The sequence below is a fragment of the Cheilinus undulatus genome, linkage group 9 (assembly GCF_018320785.1).
Source record: "Cheilinus undulatus linkage group 9, ASM1832078v1, whole genome shotgun sequence".
In the NCBI taxonomy this organism is placed as follows: domain Eukaryota; kingdom Metazoa; phylum Chordata; class Actinopteri; order Labriformes; family Labridae; genus Cheilinus; species Cheilinus undulatus.
The window spans coordinates 51,119,289-51,144,977 of NC_054873.1; the positions used below are offsets into that span (position 1 = coordinate 51,119,289).

At 41.7% G+C, this 25,689-nt stretch overlaps 1 protein-coding gene across 2 annotated transcripts in view; it reads right to left on the reverse strand.

The window, feature by feature from the left end:
- btbd11b (BTB (POZ) domain containing 11b) overlaps nucleotides 1–23,552 on the reverse strand; it is a 152,379-nt gene extending 128,827 nt beyond the window's left edge. For both annotated transcript variants that reach the window (XM_041796344.1, XM_041796343.1), the window contains exons 1-2: nucleotides 23,197–23,552; nucleotides 20,954–21,554 (exon numbers count right to left, since the gene is read on the reverse strand). In XM_041796344.1, coding sequence (XP_041652278.1) covers nucleotides 20,954–21,554; nucleotides 23,197–23,454 — 859 coding nt within the window. In that variant the 5' untranslated portion in view covers nucleotides 23,455–23,552. The remainder of the gene's footprint in view (nucleotides 1–20,953; nucleotides 21,555–23,196) is intronic.
- Nucleotides 23,553–25,689: the final 2,137 nt, after the last annotated feature.

Consider the following 25,689-nt stretch of genomic DNA (forward strand, 5'->3'; position numbering starts at 1 on the left):
TCTTTTCTCCCTCTGCCCTACCCACAGATAGGACTAAAAACAGGAGAAACACCTTAGACTAAAGTCTAGACCTGAGGACCGGCACGTCCTAACAGCTGACGACACTTAAAAAATAAAATCGGTATCGGCAAAAATCGGAAACGGCAGGTCAGGCTCCTTAAAGATCGGTGATCGGCCAGAAAATTGCAATCGGTGCACCCCTAATCAGAACCATCATAGAACCATCAGAACCATCGGAACCATCGGAACCATCAGAACCATCAGAACTGTCAGAACCATCAGAACCGTCAGAACTGTCAGAACCATCAGAACCATCAGAACCATCAGAACTGTTAGAACCATCAGAACCATCGGAACCATCAGAACCATCAGAACTGTCAGAACTGTCAGAACCATCAGAACCATCAGAACCATCAGAACCATCAGCACTGTCAGAACCATCATAGAACCATCGGAACCATCAGAACCATCAGAACTGTCAGAACTGTCAGAACCATCAGAACCATCAGAACCATCAGAACCATCAGAACTGTCAGAACCATCATAGAACCATCAGAACCATCAGAACTGTCAGAACCATCATAGAACCATCAGAACCATCAGAACCATCAGCACTGTCAGAACCATCATAGAACCATCAGAACCATCAGAACCATCAGAACTGTCAGAACCATCAGAACCTTCTGGTTCCTTCAGTTTCAGGTCTCTGTCAGCGTGCTGACAAATAAAATCCTGTTGATCAGGACAAGCAGGTTTGGATCAGAGTTCATCCTGTTAAGTTCCTGGACGTGTCAGGACCTGCAGCCTCTGTGCAGGTCTCTGATGGTGGATCTGCAGATCTATGTGGCTCTTCTCTAACCAGGATCTCCTGGAGCAGGGACTCGGACTAATCCTGCTGCTGCTCCGTGTTTGCTGGAGTCTTCTCTCTGCTAAAATAAGAAAGGCTCTGCCTGCCGGGGTGTCATCTGTCACCCTCAGCTTCTCTTATGGATTTTCCTGTTTCCATCCCCTCCATCTGTGCCTCTCTCTGCTCTTCCAGATCCTTCCATGAACAACTCCTTCACTGTTTCCTGAGACAGCCTGAAATCCAGCCTACATCACGGATGCCCTGATCTGTGGATGATCAGGATGGAGATGAAGGGTTTCAGCAGGAGGAGGGGGATCATCGATGGGCGATCAAGCATGGCTTTAAAGAGAGAAAGCGGCGTTCTGAGCGGTCTGTTAACCAGAACGTCTCAATGATTTAGAAACAATCACACGAGGCCGGATGTTTCTGTGGTCTGAATCGTCTACACTACTGATTTAAAAAGGTGTCAGCTTCAGATCTGGTTCTGAACCATGAAGACTGGGACTGGGACAGGCTCAGAGAGAACTGGAACAGGTCTGGGTGGGGTCTGAGGTTTCCAGCTCCGTACCAGACTCCATGTCTCAGCAGCATTCCTCCCACAGCTGCTGCTGGAACCAGATCTGCTCTGTGTCTGTGTGTGTGAGCCTGAATCGCGCTGCTGCTGCTGCTGTCAGGGTTTCCCTCTCCCTCTCAGACAGGACGGGGACTGGTCCCACTGGTCTCGCTGGTACAGGGTGGTACGTCTGCAGACCACGCTCATTCCAGTCTGCTGCATGTGTGCACCAGGCACTGAGCTCGCTCTCCTGACCCGCACTCCTTCACCCCTACAGCTAAAAACCACGACGGCAGAGCTGCTGTGAGCAGTGACCTCCTAACCTGACCACCTGACCAATCAGAGCACAGCTGTCTTATTTAAAAAGGCAGACCTCCTGGAGGCTCAGAGAAGGACGGGCAGAGGGTCTACAGAGGAAAGAGAGTAGTCCTGATAATGCTCTACGTCCACAATGACTTAATGAAGCCTTTACAGCAGGTGTCAAACTCAAGGCCCGGGGGCCAAATCCGGCCCCTGGAACAGTTAAATCCGGCCCCCATGGTGATCTGATATTTCTGTTCTAACTGTCCCATCAGTCTGAGGTCTGCAGATTTCCTCAAGTATAAAAATGTGAACTCATCCTGATGATTTAAAATATCTTTAACTCATTGAGTGCCAGCCCTCTTATAAAATGGAAAGTGGCTTGTGCCAGCGTTTTTGTCCATTTTGAGTCATCTTTCAAGACCCACAGAATATTTTGTACTATGACTCTGAAAACACCAAATAGCTCAAATGAAAGAAGAAACTCTCTATTTCATCATGGATAAACCGTTTGTTTGCAGCTTGTTCTGTTCTTGATTTATCTGAAGTTGAATAGAGGCTAGTTTCACCAAAAAGACCACTTTTTTCTAGACAGCTGAGAAAAATGCATTTTTGTGAAAGTCTGTCAAGCAGAGCAGTGATGTGAATGTTATAATTTTGCCTTCAGTGACATAAAAGACATCTGAAAATTTTATTACAAATGTTATTTTATGGTCAAATAAATAACAATGCTTCCAGTCACTGTCTTTCACACTCCAGAACTGGACGGCCTCCACGGGACCCCCCGATACGCCCACGTCCTCTCCTGCTGGTCGCTGTATGCATCCAGCTGGCGAGAGGCTGCCTTATTTCTCCGACGCACGGGGGAGAGCCTCGCGGCTTCTTTAGCCTCTTTGCCGGCCGAGGCAGATGAATAAAAGCGCCGATCCCTGGATTCGCTGTTGTTAAGTTCAGTGTCGGTTTCAGTGAGTCAGCGATTTCTCAGGCAGAAGTTTAAAGTTTCTTCCAGCGTCTATTTTTAGAACTTTTATCTTAGATTAGCTCCGTAACGATCGCTCTGCTCTTTGACCCCAGGGTCTCCACCTCCGATGTTTGATCTACCGTCACTTCTGACTGTAGTGTTCCGACTACGTATCCCAGAAGCCCCAAAATTACTCACAGGGAGCGTGAGAGCGCCCCCTTGTGCCAGCCGCCGAAAAAACACACTGATGTACAAATACGTCTATGGCACTCAATGAGTTAAAGAGTAAAAATATTTAGATAAGAAGTCAGGAATGTGGGAAAACGCATTAATTTGTGTTTTAATTTCATATTTTCAATTTTGCATCTCGCAATTAGGACTCAAAGTTTAGATTTTGACTTTTTATTTCATACTTTGAGCATTTCCACTCATAATTTTGACTTCTCATACAATATTTTGAGCTTTAAGATTCATAATTCTAATTTTTAAGTCTTATTTTGACCATTATAACCAATTATTTTGTTTTTATCTCATTTTTTCAACTCTGAACTTCATAATCCTGTAGTTTGACCTTTTAGACACTCAATTTAAAAATTTAAATCATATTTTGACCTTTTAAACCCATAATTTTTACTTTATTTTTAAAATATTTACCTTCTAAAAACATTATATTTCAATTTCAGTCTCATGTTTTGACCTTTTTGGACTAATACATTTTACTTTTCTCAGATTTGTAGCCTTTGAACCGATCTTTTTACTTTATTTTTTAATGTCAAAATCATCTCTCATCAGTGCTAGATGATTTTTTATGTCTTATTACAGGTAAAATGAGGTTGACAGTTTCTGGTTATAAAGGGGACCCCTTTAAGCCCTCAGGTTAGACCTGAATCCAGAATCCAGCCCCTGCTGTGATTGAGTTTTACTCCCCTGATTTAAAGGTATGATTAAATCAAGCTTTGTTCCCTGCAACCCTTGGGGCTAAGCCCCGCCCCCTTTGGTCCGAGCGACGCCCCTGGTCCCTGGTCTCTGGTCTAAAGCTGATCAGGGCTGTAGAAGTAAGAGGTGGCTCAGCTCTGGTCAGAGTAGACCAGCTTCTCTGCAGAGAACGATGAAATCTAAAGTAAGCACAACAACAGTGATTAACCCTCTAGAACCCAGCGTGGCGCCGGCGCTACAATGAGCATATTCAGTTTTGATTGGCAGTAGATAGATGGATCTTTCTTTTTACATATAAAATCTGGGGAGTTACACTAACATGTCACATTCACCATGTTTCAGAGCTTTCTCGTTGCTCCAAATACATTTCCTGTGGTTCCAAAGGATATTGTGCAAACATATTTGAAATACATGTGGAAAAAACAAAAACGATTTTCTTTTTGTTTAGATTTATTGCACTTTTAAGCAATTTATTGAAGCAGTTAAGACACAAGTCAATACATATTATTAAAACTTGGGATATGAGGGTTATATTGATGTAAAGCAAATAAACATACTCCCAAAAATGGCACCACAGTATGTAAAAATGTAGGAATACGTCCTGGCAGACTTCCACAGTGGAAGGTTTTAAAGGGTTAATGCAAAAAAATGGATAAACTAGAAAGAGTCTTGGTTAATAAGGAGCGATCACAACCACATAAATATACAAATGTGGTTTTACGTGTCTGTTCCCGGTCTTTCTGTTACACTGTTAAACTGGTGTTCTTCCAGTGTTAAACTGGTGTTTTTCCAGTGTTAAACTGGTGTTCTTCCAGTGTTAAACTGGTGTTCTTCCAGTGTTAAACTGGTGTTTTTCCAGTGATAAACTGGTGTTCTTCCAGTGATAAACTGGTGTTTTTCCAGTGATAAACTGGTGTTCTTCCAGTGATAAACTGGTGTTCTTCCAGTGTTAAACTGGTGTTTTTCCAGTGATAAACTGGTGTTTTTCCAGTGATAAACTGGTGTTCTTCCAGTGTTAAACTGGTGTTCTTCCAGTGTTAAACTGGTGTTTTTCCAGTGATAAACTGGTGTTTTTCCAGTGATAAACTGGTGTTCTTCCAGTGTTAAACTGGTGTTTTTCCAGTGTTAAACTGGTGTTTTTCCAGTGATAAACTGGTGTTTTTCCAGTGATAAACTGGTGTTTTTCCAGTGTTAAACTGGTGTTTTTCCAGTGATAAACTGGTGTTTTTCCAGTGTTAAACTGGTGTTCTTCCAGTGATAAACTGGTGTTTTTCCAGTGTTAAACTGGTGTTTTTCCAGTGATAAACTGGTGTTCTTCCAGTGATAAACTGGTGTTCTTCCAGTGATAAATTGGTGTTCTTCCAGTGATAAACTGGTGTTCTTCCAGTGTTAAACTGGTGTTCTTCCAGTGTTAAACTGGTGTTCTTCCAGTGATAAACTGGTGTTTTTCCAGTGTTAAACTGGTGTTCTTCCAGTGATAAACTGGTGTTCTTCCAGTGATAAACTGGTGTTCTTCCAGTGATAAACTGGTGTTCTTCCAGTGATAAATTGGTGTTCTTCCAGTGATAAACTGGTGTTCTTCCAGTGTTAAACTGGTGTTCTTCCAGTGTTAAACTGGTGTTCTTCCAGTGATAAACTGGTGTTCTTCCAGTGTTAAACTGGTGTTCTTCCAGTGTTAAACTGGTGTTTTTCCAGTGATAAACTGGTGTTTTTCCAGTGTTAAACTGGTGTTCTTCCAGTGATAAACTGGTGTTTTTCCAGTGATAAACTGGTGTTTTTCCAGTGTTAAACTGGTGTTCTTCCAGTGATAAACTGGTGTTTTTCCAGTGTTAAACTGGTGTTTTTCCAGTGATAAACTGGTGTTCTTCCAGTGATAAACTGGTGTTCTTCCAGTGATAAATTGGTGTTCTTCCAGTGATAAACTGGTGTTCTTCCAGTGTTAAACTGGTGTTCTTCCAGTGTTAAACTGGTGTTCTTCCAGTGATAAACTGGTGTTCTTCCAGTGTTAAACTGGTGTTCTTCCAGTGTTAAACTGGTGTTTTTCCAGTGATAAACTGGTGTTTTTCCAGTGTTAAACTGGTGTTCTTCCAGTGATAAACTGGTGTTCTTCCAGTGATAAACTGGTGTTTTTCCAGTGATAAACTGGTGTTCTTCCAGTGTTAAACTGGTGTTCTTCCAGTGATAAACTGGTGTTCTTCCAGTGATAAACTGGTGTTCTTCCAGTGATAAACTGGTGTTCTTCCAGTGATAAACTGGTGTTCTTCCAGTGTTAAACTGGTGTTCTTCCAGTGTTAAACTGGTGTTTTTCCAGTGTTAAACTGGTGTTCTTCCAGTGATAAACTGGTGTTTTTCCAGTGTTAAACTGGTGTTCTTCCAGTGTTAAACTGGTGTTTTTCCAGTGTTAAACTGGTGTTTTTCCAGTGTTAAACTGGTGTTTTTCCAGTGATAAACTGGTGTTTTTCCAGTGTTAAACTGGTGTTCTTCCAGTGTTAAACTGGTGTTTTTCCAGTGTTAAACTGGTGTTCTTCCAGTGATAAACTGGTGTTCTTCCAGTGTTAAACTGGTGTTCTTCCAGTGATAAACTGGTGTTCTTCCAGTGTTAAACTGGTGTTTTTCCAGTGTTAAACTGGTGTTTTTCCAGTGATAAACTGGTGTTTTTCCAGTGATAAACTGGTGTTTTTCCAGTGTTAAACTGGTGTTCTTCCAGTGATAAACTGGTGTTTTTCCAGTGTTAAACTGGTGTTTTTCCAGTGTTAAACTGGTGTTCTTCCAGTGTTAAACTGGTGTTCTTCCAGTGATAAACTGGTGTTTTTCCAGTGTTAAACTGGTGTTTTTCCAGTGTTAAACTGGTGTTTTTTCAGTGATAAACTGGTGTTTTTTCAGTGATAAACTGGTGTTTTTTCAGTGATAAACTGGTGTTTTTCCAGTGTTAAACTGGTGTTTTTCCAGTGTTAAACTGGTGTTCTTCCAGTGATAAACTGGTGTTTTTCCAGTGTTAAACTGGTGTTTTTCCAGTGTTAAACTGGTGTTTTTTCAGTGATAAACTGGTGTTTTTTCAGTGATAAACTGGTGTTTTTTCAGTGATAAACTGGTGTTTTTCCAGTGTTAAACTGGTGTTTTTTCAGTGATAAACTGGTGTTTTTCCAGTGTTAAACTGGTGTTTTTCCAGTGTTAAACTGGTGTTTTTTCAGTGATAAACTGGTGTTTTTCCAGTGATAAACTGGTGTTTTTCCAGTGATAAACTGGTGTTTTTTCAGTGATAAACTGGTGTTTTTCCAGTGATAAACTGGTGTTTTTCCAGTGATAAACTGGTGTTTTTTCAGTGATAAACTGGTGTTTTTCCAGTGTTAAACTGGTGTTTTTTCAGTGATAAACTGGTGTTTTTCCAGTGTTAAACTGGTGTTTTTCCAGTGATAAACTGGTGTTTTTCCAGTGTTAAACTGGTGTTTTTCCAGTGTTAAACTGGTGTTCTTCCAGTGTTAAACTGGTGTTCTTCCAGTGATAAACTGGTGTTCTTCCAGTGATAAACTGGTGTTCTTCCAGTGTTAAACTGGTGTTTTTCCAGTGTTAAACTGGTGTTCTTCCAGTGTTAAACTGGTGTTTTTCCAGTGTTAAACTGGTGTTCTTCCAGTGTTAAACTGGTGTTTTTCCAGTGTTAAACTGGTGTTCTTCCAGTGTTAAACTGGTGTTTTTCCAGTGTTAAACTGGTGTTCTTCCAGTGATAAACTGGTGTTCTTCCAGTGTTAAACTGGTGTTTTTCCAGTGATAAACTGGTGTTCTTCTAGTGATAAACTGGTGTTTTTCCAGTGTTAAACTGGTGTTTTTCCAGTGATAAACTGGTGTTTTTCCAGTGATAAACTGGTGTTCTTCTAGTGATAAACTGGTGTTTTTCCAGTGTTAAACTGGTGTTTTTCCAGTGATAAACTGGTGTTCTTCTAGTGATAAACTGGTGTTCTTCTAGTGATAAACTGGTGTTTTTCCAGTGTTAAACTGGTGTTCTTCCAGTGTTAAACTGGTGTTTTTCCAGTGTTAAACTGGTGTTCTTCCAGTGATAAACTGGTGTTCTTCCAGTGATAAACTGGTGTTTTTCCAGTGTTAAACTGGTGTTTTTCCAGTGTTAAAGTGGTGTTTTTCCAGTGATAAACTGGTGTTTTTCCAGTGTTAAACTGGTGTTTTTCCAGTGTTAAACTGGTGTTCTTCCAGTGATAAACTGGTGTTTTTCCAGTGTTAAACTGGTGTTTTTCCAGTGTTAAACTGGTGTTCTTCCAGTGATAAACTGGTGTTCTTCCAGTGATAAACTGGTGTTTTTCCAGTGTTAAACTGGTGTTTTTCCAGTGTTAAAGTGGTGTTTTTCCAGTGATAAACTGGTGTTTTTCCAGTGTTAAACTGGTGTTTTTCCAGTGTTAAACTGGTGTTTTTCCAGTGTTAAACTGGTGTTCTTCCAGTGATAAACTGGTGTTTTTCCAGTGTTAAACTGGTGTTTTTCCAGTGTTAAACTGGTGTTCTTCCAGTGATAAACTGGTGTTCTTCCAGTGATAAACTGGTGTTTTTCCAGTGATAAACTGGTGTTCTTCCAGTGTTAAACTGGTGTTTTTCCAGTGATAAACTGGTGTTCTTCCAGTGTTAAACTGGTGTTTTTCCAGTGATAAACTGGTGTTCTTCCAGTGTTAAACTGGTGTTTTTCCAGTGTTAAACTGGTGTTTTTCCAGTGTTAAACTGGCGTTTTTCCAGTGATAAACTGGTGTTCTTCCAGTGATAAACTGGTGTTCTTCCAGTGTTAAACTGGTGTTTTTCCAGTGATAAACTGGTGTTCTTCCAGTGATAAACTGGTGTTCTTCCAGTGTTAAACTGGTGTTTTTCCAGTGATAAACTGGTGTTCTTCCAGTGATAAACTGGTGTTCTTCCAGTGATAAACTGGTGTTCTTCCAGTGATAAACTGGTGTTTTTCCAGTGATAAACTGGTGTTCTTCCAGTGTTAAACTGGTGTTTTTCCAGTGATAAACTGGTGTTCTTCCAGTGTTAAACTGGTGTTTTTCCAGTGATAAACTGGTGTTCTTCCAGTGTTAAACTGGTGTTTTTCCAGTGTTAAACTGGTGTTTTTCCAGTGTTAAACTGGCGTTTTTCCAGTGATAAACTGGTGTTCTTCCAGTGTTAAACTGGTGTTTTTCCAGTGATATACTGGTGTTCTTCCAGTGTTAAACTGGTGTTTTTCCAGTGATATACTGGTGTTCTTCCAGTGTTAAACTGGTGTTTTTCCAGTGATAAACTGGTGTTCTTCCAGTGTTAAACTGGTGTTTTTCCAGTGATAAACTGGTGTTCTTCCAGTGTTAAACTGGTGTTTTTCCAGTGATATACTGGTGTTCTTCCAGTGTTAAACTGGTGTTTTTCCAGTGATAAACTGGTGTTCTTCCAGTGTTAAACTGGTGTTTTTCCAGTGATATACTGGTGTTCTTCCAGTGTTAAACTGGTGTTTTTCCAGTGTTAAACTGGTGTTTTTCCAGTGTTAAACTGGTGTTTTTCCAGTGATAAACTGGTGTTCTTCTAGTGATAAACTGGTGTTCTTCTAGTGATAAACTGGTGTTTTTCTAGTGATAAACTGGTGTTTTTCCAGTGTTAAACTGGTGTTCTTCCAGTGTTAAACTGGTGTTTTTCCAGTGTTAAACTGGTGTTTTTCCAGTGTTAAACTGGCGTTTTTCCAGTGTTCGACATGCTTTCCTCACTTCTGTCTTGGTTTTCTGATCAGTGGCGTTAACGACTGTTGTCATTCAGTCTGATGGTTAAAGGCGTCCTCGCTCTACCTCTGGTGTTTCAGAAACGCTCCATCCTTCACAGCCACACGCTGCTCTCATGTCAGAGCTGCTCCAGCGCTGTCATTTACTGTTTCTGTGTTTCCCCAAACCTGGCGTCTGTGATGGCGATAATCGAGCTCGTTTTCCTGGCAGGAAAGGAAACGAGTGAAGAGGGAACAATGCCACGAAGCGGCGAGCCTCTTTCTACCAACGACATGAAATGACACCCCAGCAGGGTCACGTTTCACATGGCAACCGCTGCACAAACACACGCTCAGCACGTCTGTGGATCCACGCCGCTGCAGGGTTCCTGACCCTAACACGGCGTGTTTGTTTCAGACGTCTGCGTGGATTTATGAGTACAGGAGGTCACAGAGGTTAGAGGAGTCCATCAGAATGTTGATCTGATGAAACACGGTCATTCATCACATCAGTCTGCTTCTAAAGAACCTTCAGAATCAAACTTCCTGTTCAATCATTACTACAAAAACATATTTAACAGTTTCTGCTTGGAATGCCTTAGAGTGGAAAATTTTTATTCTTTTGTCTAGTAAGACACAATAAACCAGGGGTCATCAAACACACCTGTACAGGGGTCAGATTCAGTCCTGACAGAGACTCTGGGGGCCGGACTTTCAAACAAACAAAAAATCAAATAAATATTTTGGTCTGATTAACACTTTATTGTTTTAGTATTAGTATTTTTTAACTATTACCAGTGAGATCTATGTCTATTATCTATGATGCAGCAGGACAAAAAGAGACAGACCAGAATCATCCGGGCCCTCCCTGATCAGGATTAAGCACCAGAATTAACTCATTTTAGACACCTTTAACCCTCGTCATCTCTTACTCTGGCCATTTCTGCAACATTTCTGCCAGTCTAACCTCATTTTTAAAATATATGTACTAATAATGTCTGAGGAGGGAATTTCTGTGAGAACAGATCAGAACCTGATCATTCTGTTTCAACAGTAAATGTTTTTGGATGGATTTAACAGCTGCAGACATTTGAAGCCTAAAGATACTCCTAAAACCACAACATCCTCTTTTCCTCCTTCTCTGAATGTAATGACCTTCTGGGGGCCGGGTAGGGAGTTTTGGGGGCCTGATTTGGCCCTCGGGCTGCCAGTTGATGATCAGTGCAATAAACTAAGTAAAAGCTAAAGGTGAGAGATTTTAGAGTGAAACTTTCCTTTAAATCAAACAAACCGACGAGACCCTGAACCCGGAGATCAGGGATCAGGAACTCCTCCTCTGTCTAACCGTCTCATATCGCCGTCATTTAGACCCGTCTCACAATCAGAGAACCGCTGTTTCTCTGTGCAGTGGGAGAAATCTCCCAGCATGCCTTGCAGGTTTGTGTTCCGACAGGATAGACAGGAGCTCCAAAGAGGGCTGAGTCAGACGGTGATGTATGCGTGTGGGAGGTGTGCCGTATGCTGGATGTGTCGGTGCAGCGCCGAGGAGCAGCAGGTGAGCACGGGCGTTAGAATCCACAACAGAAATCCAGATACAAACGCGGACTGGTCTCACAGACTAGGACTGAAGAACTAAGACCAGGACAGACTAGGATTGACTGAAGAACTAAGACCAGGACAGACTAGGACTGACTGAGGAACTAAGACCAGGACAGACTCGGCCTGACTGAAGAACTAAGACCAGGACAGACTAGGACTGACTGAAGAACTAAGATCATTGTGGTTAGACCTCCATAATGAAAGGGGTTCAGTCTTAGAGCTGGATCACGGTTTAGTGGAACACCTTCACAGTCAGTCCTTCAGACCAGGTTAAAGATATGGATGTACTGGTGCTTCAGTTTATCATCAGCGTGAGCCGTACTGGGACAGACAGGTACCCATGTCAGATAAAGCAGGGATAGAGGTCGGAGCCCGGCTCTATAAGGACCAAGCCTGCTAAAGAACAGAGGGGATTCTGGGAAGTCAAACTTCTGTCTAATCCACAGAGATAAAGACTTTCCAGAAGCTTCCAGCTGGTCTCTAAACGATAGAGAGGAACCTCACTGATTACTGTGAACGTTTGAAAACAGAGCCACCAAAGAGTTTCTGACAGCACAGAGAGGAGGGAGATTCAATCAGAGAGTTTCATAAAAGCTCCTGACAAAGCTGGGTTAGAGTTAGCATAATCCAGAGGAATCACCTCCATTACTCCCACTCAGCAGAGAGAGAGAGAGAGAGAGAGAGAGAGCGAGACAGAGAGAGAGTGAGAGAGAGAGAGAGAGAGAGAGAGACAGAGAGAGAGAGAGAGAGAGAGAGAGAGAGAGACAGAGAGAGAGTGAGAGAGAGAGAGAGAGAGAGAGAGAGACAGAGAGAGAGAGAGAGAGAGAGAGAGAGAGAGAGAGAGAGAGAGAGAGAGAGAGAGAGAGTGAGAGAGAGAGAGAGAGAGAGACAGAGAGAGAGAGAGAGAGAGAGAGAGAGAGAGAGAGAGAGAGAGAGAGAGAGAGAGAGAGAGAGAGAGAGAGAGACAGAGAGAGAGAGAGAGAGAGAGAGAGAGAGAGAGAGAGAGAGAGAGAGAGAGAGAGAGAGAGAGAGAGAGAGAGTGAGAGAGAGAGAGAGAGAGAGAGAGAGAGAGAGAGAGAGAGAGAGAGAGAGAGAGAGAGAGACAGAGAGAGAGAGAGAGAGAGAGAGACAGAGAGAGAGAGAGAGAGAGAGAGAGAGAGAGAGAGAGAGAGAGAGAGAGAGAGAGAGAGAGAGAGAGAGAGAGAGAGAGAGAGAGAGAGAGAGAGAGAGAGTGAGAGAGACAGAGAGAGACGATGGATGTGGAGATTCTCAACTTCATTTGGCAGCCAGCGCCTCCGTTAAGGTCAAACCGCCCTCTGATTGGCCGGCTGGCTGTGAAGACATCTAATGATGTCTCACCTTATCTGTCCCTGCAGACTGAGGTCTCCTGAGGTTTGGAGGAGGAGGAGGAGGAGGAGAGGAAGAGAGGAGGAGGAGAGGAGGAGCAGGAAGAGGAGGAGGAGAGGAGGAGAGGAGGAGCAGCAGGAGGAGGAGAGGAGGAGCAGGAGGAGCAGGAGGAGGAGGAGAGGAGGAGAGGAGGAGTAGGAGGAGGAGGAGAGGAGGAGGAAGAGGAGAGGAGGAGTAGGAGGACGAGGAGGAGGAGGGGAGGAGGAGAGGATTCTACAACTTAAAACTTTACATGTCATCTGAGCCGGTCCCTGTGTGGCGAGCAGACTCCTCTATCAGTCTGACATTAACAGAGTTCAGACATAAAGTGACGTGAGCACGGGACAACTCTGGAGCAGGAAGTACCAGGATGTATCTGAATTTAGCGTCTCAAAGGTCATAGCTAAGGTCACGCCTCCATTTTGGGGTTTTGGCTCCAACATTACCTGGATATCTGAGGCTGATCCTGACCAATGAGGACTGACCTCTGAACCTGGATATCTGAGGCTGATCCTGACCAATGAGGACTGACCTCTGAACCTGGATATCTGCTCCTTCCTCCAGCTCTCACTTTAATTTAAGTGAGGAGCAGAAGGAGCAACAGCACATGCTTGGGTTGGTTTATAAAGTAGGAGAGAAAAAGAGGAAAGTCGAAAGATTAATCTGAATACTATCGTTGGTGGCATGTCTGTCTCACGTTGCACGCTACGCCGGCGCTCCAACCGTCCTTGAAAGCTCTCAGAAGACTTCCTGGGTGTACTGGTTCAAACCTGACACCACAACAGACCCTGAATACCTAAAGGATGTCACTGATTGGTCACATCTGATCCAGAGCTCCCCTCTACTCTCTTTCCGTGCGGCTGGAATTAAAAATGAAGAACTGAAATGTTGACGACCATCCATCGTACTAACTAATGCACATTGATTACTGTGATTGCGGCTGAAGCCTCACATTAGCAGACCCCCTGACACCGAGCTTTGACTGCAGCTTTAAAAACAAAGAAGAAGAAAGAGTCCTCCTCATGATGCCGGCCGTCTGTGGGTGATTCATCGATACAGTCTGTCTCTCTTTCTCTCCTCGCTCCATAACTCACTTTTATTCACATCACTCTGCATAATGCATGATAGCACTGGGGTCCCCCGGGGCCCGCCGTTACGTAAACCTGTTGCAAGAGGAGCCACAGCAGCGTTTTTACAGCATCCATCAGAGCGGCGGTAGGCTGCTTTTTGATGGATTGCTGGGTAAGCGACAGTGAAGTCTGAATTTAATCACACTTATTTTAAAAGCTCGCATCAAATGTTGTTTCTTTATCTTTGAAAGATGAAGAAAAACGGGAGAGAGAGGCAACGCCTGAGCCGGATTCATCAAACGCAGACATGAGTGAAGGGAGAATGAAGTGACCTCTGCAGGGCAGCGCTGTGTCAAAGTGAGAGGGACTGCCCCTTTCTCTGAGAGAGAGGCCGCCAGCCCGAGGACAGCGGGCACGCAGCTTTACTGCTTTCATCCACAAAAAGCCACAGATACAGTAGAAAACACGGATACAGATGACAAAAGAGGAGCACTCTCTCTCTGCTCATCCTCCGCCTGAGGCCTCTACTTCCTAGCAACCGCCCTGATATACTTCGATAATATTTATGTACTCAGATGTACAGCATTTCTCTGAAACAGCTATATTTATATTTACAGCATTTCTCTGAAACAGCTATATTTATATTTACAGCATTTCTCTGAAACAGCTATATTTATATTTACAGCATTTCTCTGAAACAGCTATATTTATATTTACAACGTTTCTCTGAAACAGCTATATTTATATTTACAGCATTTCTCTGAAACAGCTATATTTATATTTACAACGTTTCTCTGAAACAGCTATATTTATATTTACAATGTTTCTCTGAAACAGCTATATTTATATTTACAGCATTTCTCTGAAACAGCTATATTTATATTAACAGCATTTCTCTGAAACAGCTATATTTATATTTACAACGTTTCTCTGAAACAGCTATATTTATATTTACAATGTTTCTCTGAAACAGCTATATTTATATTTACGTTTCTCTGAAACAGCTATATTTATATTTACAATGTTTCTCTGAAACAGCTATATTTATATTTACAGCATTTCTCTGAAACAGCTATATTTATATTTACAACGTTTCTCTGAAACAGCTATATTTATATTTACAGCATTTCTCTGAAACAGCTATATTTATATTTACAGCATTTCTCTGAAACAGCTATATTTATATTTACGTTTCTCTGAAACAGCTATATTTATATTTACAACGTTTCTCTGAAACAGCTATATTTATATTTATGTTTCTCTGAAACAGCTATATTTATATTTACGCTTCTCTGAAACAGCTATATTTATATTTATGTTTCTCTGAAACAGCTATATTTATATTTGCATCGTTTCTCTGAAACAGCTATATTTATATTTGCATCGTTTCTCTGAAACAGCTATATTTATATTTACGTTTCTCTGAAACAGCTATATTTATATTTACAGCATTTCTCTGAAACAGCTATATTTATATTTACAGCATTTCTCTGAAACAGCTATATTTATATTTACAGCATTTCTCTGACACAGCTATATTTATATTTACAGCATTTCTCTGAAACAGCTATATTTATATTTACAGCATTTCTCTGAAACAGCTATATTTATATTTACGTTTCTCTGAAACAGCTATATTTATATTTACAGCATTTCTCTGAAACAGCTATATTTATATTTACGTTTCTCTGAAACAGCTATATTTATATTTACAATGTTTCTCTGAAACAGCTATATTTATATTTACAACGTTTCTCTGAAACAGCTATATTTATATTTACAACGTTTCTCTGAAACAGCTATATTTATATTTATGTTTCTCTGAAACAGCTATATTTATATACATTTACAGCATTTCTCTGAAACAGCTATATTTATATACATTTACAGCATTTCTCTGAAACAGCTATATTTATATTTACAGCATTTCTCTGAAACAGCTATATTTATATTTACAGCATTTCTCTGAAACAGCTATATTTATATTTACAGCATTTCTCTGAAACAGCTATATTTATATTTACAACGTTTCTCTGAAACAGCTATATTTATATTTACAGCATTTCTCTGAAACAGCTATATTTATATTTACAACGTTTCTCTGAAACAGCTATATTTATATTTACAATGTTTCTCTGAAACAGCTATATTTATATTTACAGCATTTCTCTGAAACAGCTATATTTATATTAACAGCATTTCTCTGAAACAGCTATATTTATATTTACGTTTCTCTGAAACAGCTATATTTATATTTACAATGTTTCTCTGAAACAGCTATATTTATATTTACGTTTCTCTGAAACAGCTATATTTATATTTACAATGTTTCTCTGAAACAGCTATATTTATATTTACAGCATTTCTCTGAAACAGCTATATTTATATTTACAACGTTTCTCTGAAACAGCTATATTTATATTTACAGCATTTCTCTGAAACAGCTATATTTATTTTTACAACGTTTCTCTGAAACAGCTATATTTATATTTACAATGTTTCTCTGAAACAGCTATATTTATATTTACGTTTCTCTGAAACAGCTATACTTATATTTACAATGTTTCTCTGAAACTGCTATATTTATATTTACAACGTTTCTCTGAAACAGCTATATGTATATTTACAGCATTTCTCTGAAACAGCTATATTTATATTTACAGCATTTCTCTGAAACAGCTATATTTATATTTACAGCATTTCTCTGAAACAGCTATATTTATATTTACAGCATTTCTCTGAAACAGCTATATTTATATTTACAGCATTTCTCTGAAACAGCTATATTTATATTTACGTTTCTCTGAAACAGCTATATTTATATTTACAGCATTTCTCTGAAACAGCTATATTTATATTTACGTTTCTCTGAAACAGCTATATTTATATTTACAATGTTTCTCTGAAACAGCTATATTTATATTTACAACGTTTCTCTGAAACAGCTATATTTATATTTACGTTTCTCTGAAACAGCTATATTTATATTTACAATGTTTCTCTGAAACAGCTATATTTATATTTACGTTTCTCTGAAACAGCTATATTTATATTTACAATGTTTCTCTGAAACAGCTATATTTATATTTACGTTTCTCTGAAACAGCTATATTTATATTTACGTTTCCCTGAAACAGCTATATTTATATTTACAATGTTTCTCTGAAACAGCTATATTTATATTTACGTTTCTCTGAAACAGCTATATTTATATTTACAACGTTTCTCTGAAACAGCTATATTTATATTTACAGCATTTCTCTGAAACAGCTATATTTATATTTGCATCGTTTCTCTGAAACAGCTATATTTATATTTGCATCGTTTCTCTGAAACAGCTATATTTATATTTACGTTTCTCTGAAACAGCTATATTTATATTTACGTTTCCCTGAAACAGCTATATTTATATTTACGTTTCTCTGAAACAGCTATATTTATATTTACAACGTTTCTCTGAAACAGCTATATTTATATTTACGTTTCTCTGAAACAGCTATATTTATATTTACGTTTCTCTGAAACAGCTATATTTATATTTACGTTTCTCTGAAACAGCTATATTTATATTTACGTTTCTCTGAAACAGCTATATTTACATACATTAATGGCATTAATGGCAAAAGGCAGCTTAGATGTGTGAAAAATGGAAAATAATGGCAAACAATGGGGAAAAGTTGCCAATAACAGGATAAAGGAGGCTAAAAGTGGTGAAAAGTGGCAAAAAGAAGTGGCAGAAGTGGGCTTGAAGCAGTAGAAATGGATCATAAGTGGCAATAAAAACAGGGAAAAGGGGCAAAGTAGGCTTAAAATTGCAACAATTGGGTGAAAAATAGGAAGAAAAAGTGGCAAAAAAGGGTGAGAAGTGACTATATATAGGCAAAAAGAAGCAAAATGGTAAAAAAAAAAAAAAGGGCAAAAAGCAGCAAGAGTGGGAAAAATGGGGGGAAAGTGGCAATTAAAGGGAAAAATAGCAAAAAAAACAGGATAAAAGAGGCAAAAATTTGTGAAAGAGGGTACAAACAGGATAAAATCGGCAAAAAGTGGCAAAAAGAAGTGGCAAAAGAGGGTTTAAAGCTGTAAAAAAGGATTTAAAGTGGCAATAAAAAGAAAATAGTGTAAAAAAATGCAAATAAGGTATAGATAAAAAAATGAAGGTTGACAATTAAAGCCAACTGTACAAGCTCAGGAAGCAAACTGATTCATGGCTCACTTATGAGGTCAAAGTTTCCCTTTTTTAAAGGTTTTCTGGGGGAATAATATTATCATTATTATATAATATTCTAAATTCAGACATAAAAGAGCCACATGTGGAGTATCACTGCTCTACGTCAATGCAGTTATTGAATATTCAGATCTGAAAACAGCAATATATAAAAATGAAAAAGTTAAGAATATAAATATGAATATATAAAATAATTCCTATGAATAAATGAAAATAAAGTAACCTTTTTTTTAATTACTGGTGATATACTTTGGCTGACTAAAATAAAAACTCAAACATTTGCATTTAAAGGCAGAACCCATGAACAACACAAAGACATGTGGCCCAATGACCGCTGAAACAAGATTATTTGACTTTCCTGACCGCTGGAACCCAAAATAGAGACAGGAATTGGTAACTGATGAATTTCCCAGCAGTAGGACTGGATTAGAGCGGCATGTATCTGAAAGCACACGGATCATGACCAGAAGAAAAGAGCTTTCAATGTAGTGGTAGTAGTGGCGTTTGCATCAATATGAGGGACCTGGACAGGTTTCACATATTAAAGAACTGGTCTGAGGGATTTTACCTTACTGACTCCTGATTTGGTTCAAAGGTTATTCAACTTTTGATAAACTGTGTCACTTCCTGTCATGTACGACAGCGCCGGTCTGGGGGGCGTTTTAACGATCACATTCAGAGAAAAACTGTGACACCGCCTCCATTCTTTGCTGCTGCAGCGGGTCCCGTTGTTGTTCTTTGCTGCCGCTGCGCTAAAAACAGAAGCCCGTTCATACGGTGGCAGCGAAGAAGGATCTATTTCCAGTTTATAGCGCTGACAGTTAGCATGGCTAAAGAAGCAAACTATAAAGTTAAACCAAACGGTATCAGATGTGCATAAAAACTCGTGTACTCACGATAGCGATACCTGCGTTTGAGCAGTATCGGATGTATTTCCGATGCTGGTATCAGTATCGGAACAACCCTAGTGACAATATTAGGGCTGCAGTAATAGATTCTTTTTGTAGTCGAGCGCTCTAGCGATTCTTCTGACGATTAATCGAGTACTCTAATAAGAAATATCGCATTTTTAAATCAGTCACTTTGGCTTTTTTCAAGAGAAGTAGTTCTAGACAATTGAGAAAAGAAGCTGGGTCCCTCAAATGAACTATTTCTATATTAAAAATTGGTATTATTCTTAAAGAAAATATATTTTACAGAGTGCAATGAAGTTCTGATGACAGTTTACATTCCTTAAAGTTACAAGGAAAGGAAGTTAAATAATAACACTAGATTATGCCATATCTGGGGTTTTAGGGATCCTCTCCCAGGAAATTTTGGGTGCTAACACTTTATTTCTTCTACTGTAGTTTATTTTTATTTTCCAATTTGTCATTAAAGTAAAGGGACACAATCATTTTAACATCCTCTACTTTATGCATGCGTGTAATATTTCACATTCTAGCAAGAATAGAGTTCCATCATTCACACAACGGCCTGATGATGTCTGAGATTACAGGAATATGATCTATTTTCCAAAGCGTGTCCATTTTTAATTTTTGCACATTTTTGTTTGTGAATTCACCCACCTTATAGATATGACCTTTTAAGACCATCCACTGACATGGAGAACACATTTGAAGGGATAAAGCTGCTTCTATGACCTGTTGAATCCTGAACTCTGACCTATTTAGTCTCAGTCAATGTCTGTGGCAATAGTGTGTTTCTATTTAACTGGTGTCAATTTATTATCAATATAAGTCTTAAAATTATTTGGGATGCTGAGACTTTTTGAAAAATACACTGCAATCAAGACGTCAGTGCGCTGAGTTTTAAATAATTTATAATTAAATGTATAACGTGCGGAAGAAAGAGAGAGAGAGAGAGAGAGCGAAAGAGAGATAGAGAGAGAGAGAGAGAGAGAGAGAGAGAGAGAAAGAGAGAGAGAGAGAGAGAGAGAGAGAAAGAGAGATAGAGAGAGAGAGAGAGAGAGAGAGAAAGAGAGATAGAGAGAGAGAGAGAGAGAGAGAGAGAGAGAGAGAGAGAGAGAGATAGAGAGAGAGAGAGAGAGAGAGAGAGAGAGAGAGAGAGAGAGAGAGAGAGAGAAAGAGAGAGAGAGAGAGAGAGAGAGAGAGAGAGAGAGAGAGAGAGAGAGAGAGAGAGAGAGAGAGAGAGAGAGAGAGAAAGAGAGATAGAGAGAGAGAGAGAGAGAGAGAGAGAGAGAGAGAAAGAGAGATAGAGAGAGGGAGAGAGAGAGAGAGAGAGAGAGATGAAAAGCCCCAAACAGGACTTGAATCCTGACGCCTGACGGTGTTCTGAAACTGTCGGGCCAATAAACCAGAAGTTCATGAAATGCCTTAAAGTCTGCAGACGCAAACTGAGCGCTGTCTCACTCCAGCGAGTCATGCAGGCGAACTACCTTGGCACAACACCGGCATAGCGCCATATCTACCAGCCGCCGGCAGTGGCTGCGTAAAAACGCAGGACGCGTGCCTGCAAGCATCCCTGCATCAACTTCTCTTCCTTCGTGATTTTCATGCACCGTATCATGCATGTTACGTTATAGTAACAGCGAAAACAAGTGTATTGTGCCACACAAATAGCGGTCCGTGTGAAACACAGCTCGCCATGCAACACACAGCACGATGTCCAGGCGACAGTACGGGTGTATGTGGATACAGGACTGATTTAAGCGAAGCCTCGAGGCAGATAATTTACCTCGAGGAATTTTTTTATTCGATTCACCCGAATAATTCGAGGAATCGTTTCAGCCCTGGACAATATACGGCCATATTGTTTTATTTGAGCGCAGGTCTAGCGCCCCCTTCTGTTAAATGACAGTTTCTTCATCTGACTAACGACTTTCCCTCCTAAATAATCTCAAACATTCAGCCTCCACCATTCAGCCTAGGCCAATGTGTTTTTGGTTTGCACATGGGCCACCAACAAAAAAGCCTCTCTGACCCATACCCAAATCCAAACAGGAAGTCCACCAGTCACCTCTTTCACCCCTAATTTTCTAAGGAAGAGGCCCGACCAGAACTAACTCTATAAGTCACAGTATTTGGTCCCAGTCACCAGCCCTGAGTCGGGCCACGCCACCACCAACAGAAACAACACTACTGCTGTTACGGTATGATCTTATTGCTTTAGTCTTCCTGGTACTCAGCGAACAGAAAGCTCAGCTTCAGCGGTCAGATAGAGGGCACACTCCTTAAAAAAGAGAGAGATGGAGGTAACGCGGTCAGATCTTTCCCTCTCTGGCTGATAATCATCTCATCATCGTTTCATCAACGCTGAGACTCTGAAGTTACTCTGATGTTCACTGTGAGAAATCACAGAACCTCTACAGCTGACGCTGAGTCTCGTCAGCTGGTTGTTACTCACCGTTGGCGTTCTTTCCACAGATGAGGTGTTGCCATGGCAGCAGAGAGCCCCAGATCTCGGCGTCCCCGTTGACGGCCTGCTCCAGAGTCTCCACGGTGAACTTGGGGATCCCGTTATCGTGCTCTAGCAGCGCGCTGCGCAGCACGTGCGCGTACACCTCCCTGAACAGGCCCTCCATGCACGCCGCCAGGTAGATGGCGGCGTGCTCGTGGATCCTGACCGCCACCCTGCTGTCCACCATCCACCTGAAGAACCTGCCCACGTTGAAGACCAGTCCACAGCGCAGAGACTTCCCCCGGCTGAACTTGTCCTCCTCGGTGCTCATGTTGTACCGGGACAGGGCGCCGAGGGCCGCGCCGATGCAGCTCGACGACACGCTCCAGGACAGCACCATCCTCACGGCGCTTTGGACCTCGTATTTGGTGCATTTGGCGTAGCGCAGACTCAGCCGCTGCACCTCCCGGGCCACCCGGACCAGAGCGCGGCTGACCAGCAACGACAGCCGGAGCAGGACGTCCTGAGGGGGCGTCGGCAGGCTCATCTCCTCATCTCTGCTCAGCGCGCTCGCCACTTCCCCGAGGCTCCAAGGCACATCCTCAAGCTAGAGACAGCGGGATTAAAATAAAATATTAGAGAATTTTAAATATTCAAACCTGTTTCATTACAGCTAAAACTCCAAAACGGGTTCATTTTTCAGTTCCTGCATTAGAAGGAGTCACTGAAGACGACCAACAACAGAAACAGCGGAAGAATTAGGAGTAGGGTTGCCACCCGTCCTGTAAAATCCAGCACGGTCCTGTATTTGACAGTTAAATGCAGCGTCCTGTTCTGAGTCAATATAGGACGCCATTTGTTCCGTATTTTCGTCCCTCTACTTTGCCACTGAGTTGTTGGCACTTGTTGCATGTTAACATTTTTGAGGCAGAGATGTTTTCTCTTCACATCATGCAAACATTCAAGAGCCAATATTTTATAGAATAATTGACAAAAGTTCCTACTTTCCTTGTTTTTATATATTTTTGTCTTCAAATAAATCTATAAAATCATTACTCCATTACATTTCATATCAAATTTGCAATATAGGACAAAATATTTGCAATAAGACATTTTTGTTGGATCCATTTGAATTTGGGGGAAAATTAACCAAGAAATTTGTAGATATTTTTGCAGAAATTTGAGGAATTTATTTTGAAATTTTTAGGAATTTGAATTTGAATTTCTTTGGAAATTTGTTTTGAAAATTGTAGGTATTTTAGGAAAATTTTTTAACATTTATTTGTAAATTTTGGGGAATTTGATTCAAATTTCTGGGAGAATTAGGTATGAAACTTTAGGTAATCTCAAGAAAACTTGGGAAATGTCTTTGTAAATTTTTAAGAAGTTGATGTGAATTTTCTTTCTTTCCAGAATTTCTATTAAAATTTGAGGAATTTATTTGTACATTTTTTAGATGTTGATTTGTTTTTGTTTTTTTAGAATTTTTATTTAAATTTGAGGAATTTATTTTTACATTTTTTGGGATGTTGATTTGTTTGTTTGTTTTGGGTTTTTTTTGGGGGGGGGGGGGGGGTAAGGGCACATTAATAAATCTTAGTTATTTTCTTAGATATTTGGAACATTTATTTGTAGATTTTGGGTTGTTTTATATAAATTTCTGGGGGAAATATCTTTGTGTGTGATAAAATAGAATGGTTTATAAGATGAGGAACCTGAAGAATAATCGCATGTTAAACTGGAATCACAATATTGGATGAAAAAATTTGCAATTAGATTATTTTCTCAAATGGTTCAGCCCTACTAAAAACACTCCAAACAGGAAACAATGGCCTCCACAATGAAACTCAAAGAGTGGTAGTAGCAGTCATGGTACAGGCACCCATTCCTCTGGCCTCTGATGGCTGTGGCCCCGAGGATTGTGGGACATCCTTTATTTTTATGCTCTAAAAGTGACAACCCTATTCACTGAGCAGGTCTGGGGTTATCATGGTAGGAGGAACATGAAACTGTTTTCATGTCTATATTCAGTCTAGTAAACTGCAGTGATCTGGCTGCCCAGCCCTAGTCTGAGTTGTTAAAGCAGAAGTCTCTGCAGTCCCTGTTCTCTCCGTGTTTCTGACTCATTCTCTGTCTGATATTTCTCGCTAAACTCGGACAGTTCCGCTCCTATCGACGCTAAAATAGCGGACATCTCGCGCTAAGAGGGTCTACAGAGTCTGGAGTGTGCAGGATCCGGACAGCCCTACCTCAAGCTCGGGTAGTTTCGCGCACTGGCCGCTGCTCTCCAGGATCTCTGCGTCCTCGACCAGCACCGTGTTCACCGTGTCCAGGCTGTTGTGTCGGCTGTGCATGGAGTCCGTTAGATGCCAGTGAGTCCCTCCATGTGCCTCCGAGCAGCACAGAGACGCGCTGGAAGACCGGAACGAGTCTGCGGCTCCACCGTAACCCGAGTCCAGCGTCAAATCCTCCAGGGTCCGCGCCGCTGACCTGCTACTCCTGGCCATCACTGCGCTTCATGCTGCAGGAGAGGAGAGGCTGGGGAAGGGGACGAGGAGACGAGGCAGCCTGCGTGCGCACGCGCCGTGCACGAGCTCTACTCAGATACCCCAGCGATGTGGCCGAAAGTCCAGGCAGGCTGGGACTGAAGTTAACCAGGAGTGATCCACACTCCAACAGACACAAGGGGGCGGGCTTTATCAGCTGTCAGCCAATCAGCTCTCAGGGTGCAGCAGAGGCGGGCTCTAATTGGATCTTCTGGAGGATCAGTAAAGGCTGGATTCAGGTACTCTGGAGGACTTCTTCAGGTCTTCTTCTTTTAGTGAATTTAAAGAAAAACGATGGACGGTTTCTCTGGTCCAACTCTGGTCCTGGTCCTGGTCTCATTTCATTAAGACAGGTACACCTGATCAATTATTACCGCCCTGGTGTCATTAAAGACAGCAGTGGTTCTCAACCTGGGGTTGGGACCCTTTGGGTGGTCACAAGAAACAGAGAGGGGGGTCACCAGATTAAAAAAAAAAAAAACAACTAATATGGACCCTGATAAACCCAGAGACTGGACCCTGATAAACCCAGAGACTGGACCCTGATAAACCAGGGACTGGACCCTGATAAACCCAGAGACTGGACCCTGATAAACCCAGAGACTGGACCCTGATAAACCAGGGACTGGACCCTGATAAACCCAGAGACTGGACCCTGATAAACCCAGAGACTGGACCCTGATAAACCCAGAGACTGGACCCTAATAAACCCAGAGAATGGTCCCTGATAAACCCAGAGACTGGACCCTGATAAACCAGGGACTGGACCCTGATAAACCCAGAGACTGGACCCTAATAAACCCAGAGAATGGTCCCTGATAAACCCAGAGACTGGACCCTGATAAACCCAGAGACTGGACCCTGATAAACCAGGGACTGGACCCTGATAAACCCAGAGACTGGACCCTGATAAACCCAGAGACTGGACCCTGATAAACCCAGAGACTGGACCCTGATAAACCAGGGACTGGACCCTGATAAACCCAGAGACTGGACCCTAATAAACCCAGAGACTGGACCCTGATAAACCCAGAGACTGGACCCTAATAAACCCAGAGACTGGACCCTAATAAACCCAGAGAATGGACCCTGATAATCCAGGGACTGGACCCTGATAAACCAGAGACTGGACCCTGATAAATCAGAGACTGGACCCTGATAAACCCAGAGACTGGACCCTGATAAACCCAGAGACTGGACCCTGATAAACCCAGAGACTGGACCCTGATAAACCCAGAGACTGGACCCTAATAAACCCAGAGACTGGACCCTGATAAACCCAGAGACTGGACCCTGATAAACCAGAGACTGGACCCTGATAAACCCAGAGACTGGACCCTGATAAACCAGAGACTGGACCCTGATAAACCCAGAGACTGGACCCTGATAAACCAGGGACTGGACCCTGATAAACCCAGAGACTGGACCCTGATAAACCCAGAGACTGGACCCTGATAAACCCAGAGACTGGACCCTGATAAACCCAGAGACTGGACCCTGATAAACCCAGAGACTGGACCCTAATAACCAGAGACTGGACCCTGATAACCAGAGACTGGACCGTGATAACCAGAGACTGGACCCTGATAACCAGAGACTGGACCCTCATAAACCAGAGACTGGACCCTGATAAACCAGAAACTGGACCCTGATAAATCAGAGACTGGACCCTGATAAACCCAGAGAATGGACCGTGATAAACCCAGAGACTGGACCCTGATAAACCAGAGACTGGACCCTGATAAACCAGAGACTGGTTCCTGATAACCAGAGACTGGACCCTGATAACCAGAGACTGGACCCTGATAACCAGAGACTGGACCCTGATAAACAGAGACTGGTTCCTGATAAACCAGAGACTGGACCCTGATAAACCCAGAGACTGGACCCTGACAAACCAGAGAATGGTGAAGTTTGTGGGCTGGGCAGCAGGGGGCGCTGCTGCTCCAGAGAAACACTAGTCCTCTGTAGAGTCTCCTGCTGGGTCTCAGATCTTCTGGCCCTTACTCTGAGCTCATTCTCAGAACTCAGCATTTAAACCAGAGACGTCCCTGCTGTCGCTGAAGAGCCCAGAGTATCTCCATCACCTCCATCATGGATCCTCATCAGAGGCAGACGGTGAATGAGCAGCTTCCTCCAGGCCGAGGCTTCAGGGACACTGAAGTACGGAGGTAAGCCCCTGTAAGTGATCCCCTA